Source organism: Lacerta agilis, chromosome 2 (genome assembly GCF_009819535.1).
Source record: "Lacerta agilis isolate rLacAgi1 chromosome 2, rLacAgi1.pri, whole genome shotgun sequence".
Classification (NCBI taxonomy): domain Eukaryota; kingdom Metazoa; phylum Chordata; class Lepidosauria; order Squamata; family Lacertidae; genus Lacerta; species Lacerta agilis.
In genome coordinates, this window is record NC_046313.1 from 6,250,652 (window position 1) to 6,261,768 (window position 11,117).

The 11,117-nt window shown below is 42.3% G+C and overlaps 1 protein-coding gene across 3 annotated transcripts in view; it reads left to right on the plus strand.

Annotated features, from left to right (window-relative positions):
- TAC3 (tachykinin precursor 3) overlaps positions 1 to 10,300 on the plus strand; it is a 34,788-nt gene extending 24,488 nt beyond the window's left edge. Inside the window, exons 3-7 of one of the 3 annotated variants that reach the window (XM_033138418.1) lie at positions 2,741 to 2,849; positions 4,128 to 4,157; positions 5,950 to 6,003; positions 6,952 to 7,026; positions 9,889 to 10,300. In XM_033138418.1, the coding sequence (XP_032994309.1) occupies positions 2,741 to 2,849; positions 4,128 to 4,157; positions 5,950 to 6,003; positions 6,952 to 7,025 (267 nt within the window). In that variant the 3' untranslated portion in view covers position 7,026; positions 9,889 to 10,300. Of the gene's footprint in view, positions 1 to 2,740; positions 2,850 to 4,127; positions 4,158 to 5,949; positions 6,008 to 6,951; positions 7,030 to 9,888 lie in introns of those variants that run through there. The other 2 variants (XM_033138419.1, XM_033138420.1) reach the window with 2 other exon arrangements.
- The last annotated feature ends 817 nt before the right edge of the window (positions 10,301 to 11,117 follow it).

Consider the following 11,117-nt stretch of genomic DNA (forward strand, 5'->3'; position numbering starts at 1 on the left):
ACCAAAGATGAACTGACAACAAGGGAGATTGCTATGAGCAATAAGCAATCAGAGCTTTTTAGCCTACTTTCATTAAGTGATCACGCTTGCCTCGAAAGCTTCAGCAAGCTGACTAAAAAAGAAGATATCCGCAAACTTCTGAAAATAGTTCCCAGTGCATTTAAAAGCCAGACAACCAGTTCTTATGCAGCTTATGATGACCTGGAGATGTGTGTACAAGTCTGCGAGCTTAAACATTTAACAGAGATCCTGAAGGAGGGAGAGGTTGAACTAAGAGAGCTTTTGGCCCTGAGAAACAAGGACTCTACCCAGCTTGGGATCCACAATCGTTACAGACGCCTCGAGTGCAGGGATCGGCATGGGATTGTGTCATCTGGCCGAGGACGACAGCTTACATCCCATCACGTATGGCAGAGAAAAGACTGGTGCCCAGAGAAAGATACTTCTTGCGACGGGTAAGGACGATAAGGAGCGTGAAAGGATCCTAAACATCATCGCAGACGCCTTAAAATGAAGACCCAAAGACAAAGGTTAATGGACAGTTACGGTTTTCTTGCAATAAAGACCTAATGCTGCATGAACTATTGTATATAATGTTCACAACTATATGTACTTTTACTGAAGAGGTAATATTATGCCATAGTTAGGTAATATAGGTAAGAGTTATAAAATGTTTGTTTATGTAATGTCTATAGTGATGTTTAAAATGTTGTTTGTATCAGAGGGATACTTTGGCTAGTAACTCCTCTGATACAAACCTAAAAAGGAGGGAGGTATGTGGAGAACTAGCCCAAGGCCAGGTAGGGGTTAACTTTTCTGACAGTTAGAACCCTCAGGGGCGGGCTTAGCCTGGGTATAAAACACCCCTCCCAGTGGACAGTAGGGCAGTTGAAGTATGGGCAGGAGGAGTTAGAGTTAAGTGCGGGGAGTTAGAGTTGGAGTTGAAGTGTGAGTCAAGAGATAGAGCTGGGAGTTTAGAGTCTTAGGTGGATGTTAGCAGAGAGGATAAAGAGATTGTGAAACGCGTTGTTCTTGATATTTAGTTAACTATTAGAGGTATTAGGCCGGTAACATTTAGAGGTATTAGGCCGGTATAGGACAACTGTTATAAGCTTATTGAACAACCTTTATTTCATCAGCAACCACAAGCTTTGTACGCAATAAACATCTTTTTAGTTCACAATATCCTCGTCTGTGGTGAATGAAGTAAGCAGGATCCAGCTAGTAGTCAGGAGGGCTGCAGCTGGGGACTGTTTGTCGTTGGTGCAGCACTCATAGACCGTAAAACGTCCGGGGGTGGGCTGTACAGGGCGAAGGGCCCGCGACAGCTACATTAATAATTTTGAGAAGTGATTGGGTGGTGTGCATGTCAAACTTTGCAACGTATCTATTTAAAATTTATGTTCTGAATACCTACCCGCTTTCCCAGGGAATGGGGAGGAATTGCTCTTTCAGCACTAAACATCCTGTTGTTTCACACATGTCTTGCTACATACGGGTACAGATTAGCATGCTGTTCCCGCTGGTTTGGGAAAGATCCCCTTGTTCACTTACCCATCTCCAAGACAGCCTTCCACCACAGCCTTATGTATTAGGCATTCTCATATTTTGCACTGGATAGAGTCTGTGAGTTCCCCATTTCCCCTTGTGCAAGTAGCTTGGAGGTTGCACATTTACCTGGCATTAAGCTCCAATGAACAAATTGCTAATTTCTTCCAGGTTAATAATGTGCATAGGAACCAGGCTGCAAGAAAGATTGACAGACGAGGTTTTCATAGCGAGCGCTGTTAGGCAAATCTTCCTGACAGATTCACTGCTGCCCAGCAGGCTGGATAAAGTTTGGCCTAGTCTTCTCTTCTGGGCTTCTGGGGATTCTGCAATAAGGAAGGACCCTCTGTACTGTGATGGTTGTGACCAGAGGGGACAGCAGGAATGGGCATGTCAAAGCACAGAGGCATCACTTGATGTGCCAGGGAGGAAAGGGGGAGAAGGAAGCTTGCTGTTTAAACCTGCTATTTTTTCCCTCTCCGGTGAAACCTAGCCATAGGGAGAAAATGGGATTGGTGGCTGCATATCCCAGCACATTATGTGGAATAGCCTTGAATACGCAGATTGTGAGGAAAAGTTCAGAAATAACAATGAGCATGCAGAATAGAGGAAGATGGAGAAAAGCTTGGGGATTGAGAGCATTCTGGGGGAACGACTAGAAAAGAAGGCTAACAGAAGACTAAAAACATTTTTATTCTGTGTGTGAGCTCAGCTACTACATTTTGCATTAATGCTTTTCTTCGTAAACTATTGTACAGTTAAAACCATGTAGCAGTTTAGTTCCTAAGCAATGATACCCCTTAATCGTGAACTGAATTCTATGGTTCTCAAGGCTACTAACATGAGTTTGGCCAAACTGCGGGAGGCAGTGAAGGATAGGCGTGCCTGGTGTGCTCTGGTCCATGGGGTCACGAAGAGTCGGACACGACTGAACGACTGAACAACAACAACAACAAAAAGGTGGCAGTGGCCATCACTGAACCAACTCTTTTGCTACATACCTTGTACATATTGGGGAAAGTAGTACTTTTAAAACTGCCTTCTCATTGAAATTTGATATGCCCGTGTTAGGGTTACTGAAGGTGACAGTGGGGATTATTTGTTTGGGGAAGATTTTAGCTGATTCTGCTATACATTGCCACAGGAGCTTTGGTGCTTATTTCCAAGTTGTCCTCTCCTTTCTTTCCAACAGAAGAGCTCAGACTTCTATAAGACTCCTCCATCTTTGCTCCGGCGATTGTATGATGGCCAAGGGATTTCCTATGAGGCACTGCTCAGACTGTCAGGCAAAGAGGAAGTCAGTAAGTCCTGTTCCCCTCCACCTTTCGAATAGTTACGGCAGTTTCACATGAAACAAAGAGTGAATTTGGCATTTATGCAACTCAAGGCACCTTGGTTACTTGAAAAGCCTTTTTTTGTAAGCTGCTTTGAGGCTTTTTCTTACAACCAAGAGGTATATAAATTTTATGAAATAAAAACAAAGTAAAAAAACTGGAAATGGGACATTTTTATGTTTCTCGTTCAAAGTACGTTATATGAAGTCTACTTTACAATAGCAGCAAGCATTCCAGTAGAGAGCCAGGCAAGCTATGCATGGAATAGAATAGATTTGGGGGTTGCCTTCACATATATGAACCATCCTCAGATTTCCTGTTGTAAATATTACATTTATATCCTGCCTTTCCTCCAAGGAGCTCAAGACTTTTCACCTTCCCACCACTTCAAAATGCTAATGATTTTTTAAAAAAATAAATCTTCACAACAACTCTGTGTTGTGAGAGACAGTGACTGCCCCAAGGTCTTCTAATGTGCTTAACAGCTGAGTGGGGAATTGAGCTCTGGTCTCCATCACAGGTCCTAGTCCAACATTTGGACGAAGGGGAGATTTGCAGCGGCAGCCAAAAATGTAAATCTAAATGCAGGATGAGCCACACCTACAACAAAATGGACATTGTGTGTGAGAGTTTAATCATCCTTGGATTTGGGATGCGAAAAGTTTCTAGAGAGAGTCGGGAATATTTCTATTAATGCAAAATGCAAGCTGTATTTCCTGGCAGGAATAACAATAACACCTTAAGATATCGAAAGGTGTAGTCAACACCTGAAAGTGTCATTCAGTGACAAAAGTTTTCAGCCCAATTATTTCAGAATATTCTTGATGACACCATTGGGCACCAGCAGTTAAATAGGCTATGCACTGGAATCCTAATAAACACATGAACACACAAAGGAAAAATCATGAAATAAAGACTTAAAAGACATTAATAAAGACATTAGCATTATCTCTAAAGGCATCCAGTACATCAAGGGCCTCGATAAGTAAGCTCTCTGCTGACTATTAGAAAGCACACTTCCCCCTTTCTTAAACTCCATGGAGATACATAGGAACAGAAGCAACCTGGAAAGTAAGTTAAGTCCATAGATCTTCACCCAAAGTATTTTAGATCTTAATCTTAAATTAAAAACTCACTACTTAAGTCCCAGCAGGCATCTGTTCCACCTTACAAACCAATCATGGCCTGGAGATGTGTATTGTGCCTTGGTAGCCCAGAACCCCTGTTCTTTCTTTCTTTTTTCAGATCCTCAGGCACTTGCCTCTTCCCAGAAACGTAAGTCAGCTCTTCTTTAGCTTGCTTTGCACACCAGGAGGTCCCTGGGCTATGGCTTGATCCCTAACGATTGCTTGAAGTGACTGTTGAAGGGTGAGGCTAAGGGCTCAACCAGACTTGCGCTTGCCCTGCCACTTTCCCCGGGAAACCTGATCTTTACCGCGGAATCGGAACAAACATCAGGTTTTCTCCAAATTGATGTTTGTTCCAATTTAGCACTAAAGAGTGGATATTCGGGGGGGGGGACGACAGCGGGGCAAAGGCTTGGACCTGTGGCTAGAAAGCACAGGATGAGATGAAAAACGCTCATACTCCTGCTTTCTAGGCACAGAACAAGTGGAAGTTTGGACAAGCCCTAAGGTTGCTTACAGCCACCTAGTGAATTCACGGTGGAGGAAACATTTCCATGAGAGAGTCACAGTCTAATAAGGTTTTTAAACCATGCGTAAAAAGCAGAAGAAGCTGAAATGGGGCTCTGTGCTTCATCTGCAGCCACCCATATCTTTCACTCTGGGGGTTTTCTGTTCTCTCTCTTCCCCTATGGTACTTGGCATTTACAGCATGGCCAGTCCAGGCCAATGGCTTCACTGAAGCCAGGATTCCCAATGGCACTGTGGTAAGAGCAATGGAAGTAGTTCCTAGGATGACTGGCATAAGAATTAGGTAGAGGTGTGTGCAGGTGAGACTGGGAACAACGTGTAAGAATGATAGAATGAGACAGGAGGAAGAAAAGAGAACAGTTTTCTGCTTGTGATAAAAAAGTGATGAGAGAGTGAAAAGAAGACTTCTGACTGTTGATTAAGACTGCAATCCTATACACACTTACCCAGGAGTAAGTCCCATTTTACCCGAATAGATAGGTAAAGGATTGTTCTGTAAGGCTGCAGTCCTAAACCTGGTTAGGGAGGAGTAACCTCCAATTAACTCTTTGGGCTTACCTCTGAGTAAACATGCAAAGGATTACAATTGAAAGCAATGCCCCACAGGGGGAAAAGAACCTGTTATCTTTGCCACTGTCAGTTCCAGATGATAGCAACAGCAACAACTATTATTATTATTATTATTATTATTATTATTATTATTATTCCCTGTCCATCTGACTGTGCTGCCATTGTACAAGGCCACTGAATAGGCAGTGGCAGGAGGTATGACAAAGAAAAGATGGGTGGAATCTCTAGAAGATGAATGAATGCAGATGGTTATAGGACACAAGTGAGAGATGAATGTCAGGGAACAGATGACCAAAGACAGATTTCTCTCTCTCTCTCTCTCTCTCTCTCTCTCTCTCTCTCTCTCTCTCTCACACACACACACACACACACACACACACACACCCCTACTTGGCTTTTCTGCTTTACCTGCTCGCTGTGCCCACTGCTATCATGATGCAGTTGGCATAGCCATCTATTGTCAGTTTCACAAACTGCTCCATGACATTTTTTAAAAAACATAAACATTATATAGTAAGAAATGAATGAAGTGTTCAGCATGATACTGATATTCCATAAGTTCCTCAATATCTCCCTTTCTGAGAAGCTGGTTTAAAATGGTGGCGGCAGTGTGTTATTTACAGAAACTTGTTTGTGACCACTGTACTTCACAGCTAATTGGAGTCATGATCTCCGATGATCAGAATGCAAGTATCTAATCGAGAGTCTACAAGAAAGGCACCCAACCACCACCATAGCAGATTTAGAAGCCATTCATTACAATAGTGCTGTTGTTTCTTTTCTAAAATCAGAAATCCAGCTGGTACTTTGACCTGTTGTAACCCTCTTGTTTTTCTCTGTAGGAGACATGCATGATTTCTTTGTTGGACTCATGGGGAAAAGGACCACAGAGCCTGGTAGGTGTGTAAGCCAAGAGATTTCACACTCAGACACACTCCTTGAAAATCTTGATAGGTTTCAATAGATTTCTTGGTAGATTTCTTAGTTGGAAAGTACAGTAAGGGTTCTTTCTTTCAACTTACTAATTCTTAGGCAGGGCTGGGTGTGTGATGCAGTTCTGTGGAAACGGAGGAAAAACTCAAAACACGGCATTAGTTTTAGAGCGCAGTTTCATGGGAATCTGAGTTTTCATTTTTAAAAGCAATTACCTGGTGAGTTTGTGGTTAAGGGCCAATATCCAAGGCTTAATCTGAGGAGGCACCTACTTTTCAGATTGCATTAAACTTTTCAGATTGCATTAAACTAGATCATACAGCTGTGGAGAAGGTGGAACATGGTAAAGCAGCTACAGCTAAAAGGAAAGCAAAAAACATGGGTAAGGAAGGAGGAAGGAGAAACTGTCATATTTGTAGTGGGTGATTTCTATTTCTTGTTTGGTCTGCTCTACCCCTGGACAAATGGAACTGCAGAAACAGAATCTGGCTGTAGCTTGTTTCTTCCCTCCCCACCTTCCATAGTTGGTCCTCAGGATAAGCACACTTGTTCCTTCAGCTTTTCTCATAGAACCTTCCATCTTGATGACCACCATTTGAGGTGTAACAACAGGAGTGAGATGTGTCCCATTGCTAATGCATGTGCGAATCAATATACTCTCAGAAGAAACTCCATGTGCCCATAGCGGTTATTTATGACTGTCTGAAATGGAAATATCATTCACTCATAACTCAAGAGTTGAATGAAAAAATGAATTCTGCCATGTTAACTGATTGCCAAGGTTTGGAAACCGGGCAAGGAATCCTTTGATGTCATTACCTTTGAGTTAGAGGGAAGATGTGGTACCCACCAAAGGGACTGAACAGAAATGCCTCTGGGGGAAACTAACTTTCTTCGTTCTCTAATTTCAGATAATCCCACAGACGTCAATAAGGGAACACTCACTGGTTTTGGCGACCTAAAGTATTCATTGAATGCAGAATGAGGTAAGGAAGAAGGGGCCCAGAACTTGACTATAAGGGAGAGAATGATTCTTTGAAATACTGATTCGCATTCACGCGCACACAAACATTCACCAACACATGCACAAATGCAAACCTAAGTGCACTCACACCTGCTTATACAGTTTTCTTTTGTGATTAAGCTGAAGTGTAGATTCCTGCCCCTCAAAATAGAAGAACAATATGTTGATCTCCAGGCATTTCCAGTGCAAGTCAGAGGCACATTGCAGATGCCACAAACCTGGCACCAATGTCATCTATTCAGTACAACAGGAGCGGGGGGGGGGGGAGGATATTTAAAGAGAAATGCTCATACAAGGAACAAAGCTACTTTGATAGGTTGCTGTATGTAGACCTAGAGACCATGACAAGTCCAACTTTGATGGGTTCACAAGATTGCAATTTACAAGTGGGAAAGTTACACTAGAATTGGTTAGCCCAGTCACTTTTCTGGAAGAAAGCAATGGACAAGAAATGGTCATGGAATTATTTTCAGAAATCTTATGACATGATATGTCTAGTAAGAGAGGGTAAACTCATAGTTTCTTCTCCCTGTGTCTTTAAAATGAGTTCACCCTCGCCTCTTAACTGTATCATAAAATGGGTGGAATTGATCAAGGGGTGACTTTCAGGAGGCAATCTTTCCAGCTTGGTAAAGAAAATAAAAGAGAAAGTTACATGTCCTCATTGCAGCATAAAACTACCCTTCTTCTTCTGTTGCGTGAGGACTATGTTACATGCCAAAGCTGCTTTTTCAGCCATCTGGGGAAACATTGACCATCTACATCAGACTGTTAACAGTCAACTGTAACTCCTTTTGATGGCATATCTCCAATTATCATAGTGAATGGGTATGTGACCTCCTTTTCTGTTAACTCCTCAGTTCCAATAATTTGGTGAATGACAGTAGATATTCCATTATGATGAATTTGTGATGTAATTTCAGTGCTGCTGCTGATAAGCCAATGGCACTTAGACTGTAGAACAATGTTTTCCCCCAGAGCCACTAACTTCCAAATGCAATTGCTATGCATTTTCAGGATACAGAAAAATTAAGCATTTTGGGAACCTCACACAGATGAATCAACTGCTTTCTACTAGTTGGCTCCTGTGCTTCTGTGTGTGTCTACAATAATTCTATATATTTAACTGAACACTGTTAGCATGTGGGTGTATGTTGTTGGTATAATGTTTGTGTATACAATACCTAAGTGATGCTGCATGTGCGAAATGGCTGTATCATTGGCTTCACACTTCAGACTTTGCTCCCTCGTCACTTCAAACACAATTGAAACAAGAGTTAACAATGCAGCGGAGTCAGTTCACGAATTCAAATTCAGTTATGAGTCACTTGGTAATAAGACAGTGACTCAGCGGCACATAATTTGTCAAAACACTTTCTAGTCTGAAATGCAGCTAAAAAAAAATTTTAAATTGTATTTTAATAACCTGTGTCTTGCTTTTCTCTGTCTAAGGTTGAACCCAAAGTAGGTAAAAACCAAAATAATCAAATAAGACAATAAACCACAGTATTCGGCAACTACTAAAATCCAGTCTATAAAATATGCAGATTTCATTGCCATTCAGAACTGGAAACAAGCATTGATGTATCTAATGATGCAACCAGGTGGTGGCCTTTTTCCATGTTCCATCCTGCCAACATTGCAGGTGGCAGTGGCAGTGGAAGTAACAAGGGTCAATTCCAGACTGTTGCTCTTTTGTGGGTGGGGTTCAATACCATACCCACCTAAATTCATGTTCTACAAAGTGGATTTCTTGTGCTAGAAACCCAATTCCGAGGAAATTAGGCCTTTTGGAGTAAGGAAGCAGCAGGAATCTCTCTATAAATATGTAAAAAATGGTTGCTATATTTTATAAGATTTTAAAAATAATATAGAATAGGTAATAACCAAGTTTTTTTAATATTTCAGATCCAAGATTAGTAAAGAATATAGTTTGTTCCCCCCCTTCCCCCCTCTGCCTTTAATATTACATAATTAGTACTGAACTCAGATGCAATAGTCTTTTATGCATTTTTTTTTACAGAAACCTGTGCAAGAAATTTAAATATCCGTCTAACTCAGACTGAAATCTGAATTTTTAAATTACCCACCTAAAAGTCTTGGCTACTATTTTGGACACAATCGTTGAACCAATGCTTTGATAGTTGTCATCGATAATAACGTTTCCACACTGGGCGTGCAAATTTGGCTTGCCAAGCTGATCTCACAGTTGCACATACTTAAGGGATAAACAAAAGCTGAACAAGGTGGTAGCATGGGCCTTTTAGGATACAGATCAGGTATGCACATTATGTTCCAAAAGCAGCCATCCTGTGCTGTCCCCACTGGAACACTGATACAAAACAGCTTCATCTTGAGCAAGTGTCATTGAAATTCTTAGGAACTGTACTTGCTCCAGTAGAGAAACTGAAGTAATAGTTTTGGCTTGACAAACCAAACATTGGAAATGTGGTGTACTGAGTGAAACACAAAAGCTTGCCTTGTACTTCCTTGGACTCTGAACATTCTTGCAATTTAGTCCCTGGGTCCAAAGAACCACAAAGCCTTTCCATGAAGCTTTAACACCAGCCACTCCCACCCATGTTACATGACAGCTGCTTCCCAAGCAGTTGGTAGTATGGGATGGGGATCAGCTGTTGAAGTGGGGGAGTAAAAAAAATCACCTGTGCAACCCTCTAATTTAAGCAGCTATTTGGATTCCAGCCTGCCATTTTCTTCCATGCCCAGACCTGATTCCAAGACAGGTAACTGTGCTGAATGTTGGAACCAATTTAACTTCAGCCTTCTCTGCCGCCAACCCCCCCCCCTCCGATCTCTCTTACAGGTATCCATGTAGGAGTGTGGACAATCACAATGTCTGCAGGACCTCAAGAAACCAACACAAAGCTGATTTCATCCACCAAAGCCCAGCACACTCTCAACCAAACCAGAACCCTTCAATGTACTATGGAGACCTCATATTGTCCTGTGCCTCCTTGTTGCCACGTTCTTTTCCTTGATTCTGCCCTTTATTCCAGCCTTTTTCCTCGCTGTAACTCTTTAGTGTTCACTGTTTGGAGATTTTGAAAGTAGCCCTTCCCCATGGTGCTTTGTCCCTCTGTGCACATATTTACCTGATCTGCAGAAAACTCCTATGCCACAAGCAAAATCACCCTCACTGCCCACCCTTTTGTGGCACAGATTAAGAACACCTCAAAGTCTTCTATAATTACAGGGTTTTTACTTATGACCTGCCACTGTGTGTCTCTCGTTCTTTCTTTGATATTTAATACAATTGTGGAGGGGATTGTGCTGTCACAAAATGAACCAACACAGCTTAAAATGGTGTAACTTGGAGAACAGAGGTGCAGTGTTATTGGGAGAAAGGGGTAGTCAAGAGTCTGTGGTGCTGAGGAGGCTAAGGAACTTACCGTTGGGGAATGTAAATACATAAAGAAGCAGCTCAAGAGGCAAATTTCTAGCTGACGCCGTGAGACCAAGAAGAAGAAGAGTTTGGATTTGATATCCCGCTTTTCACTACCCGAAGGAGTCTCAAAGCGGCTCTCCTTTCCCTTCCTCCCCCACAACAAACACTCTGTGAGGTGAGTGGGGCTGAGAGACTTCAGAAGAAGTGTGACTAGCCCAAGGTCACCCAGCAGCTGCATGTGGAGGAGAGGAGACGCGAACCCGGTTCACCAGATTACGAGTCTACCGCTCTTAACCACTACACCACACTGGCTCTCAAGGAACACTCTATCCTGCTAACCAGGATTCTATAATATTCTCTGAGTGTTTCCGTGCCTCAGGCAGAAGCATTTCCTAGCCATCTGCAGCCGAGATAGTTTTCAGTCAGAGATACTGGGGATTGAGGCTGGGACTTTATGTGCACAGATCATGGCTCTTTATGATTGAACTATGCCCAGACTCTCATCAGCAACTTGCGCTGCAGGCCAGTGATTAATTATTCTTTCGAATGAGATGGACCTGGCCTCAGACCTGCTTGGAAGTTAAGCCAGATAGGTGGAATTGCTAAAATGCAGCCTCACTCAAAAGTTAATTCACTGGAACTGGGCT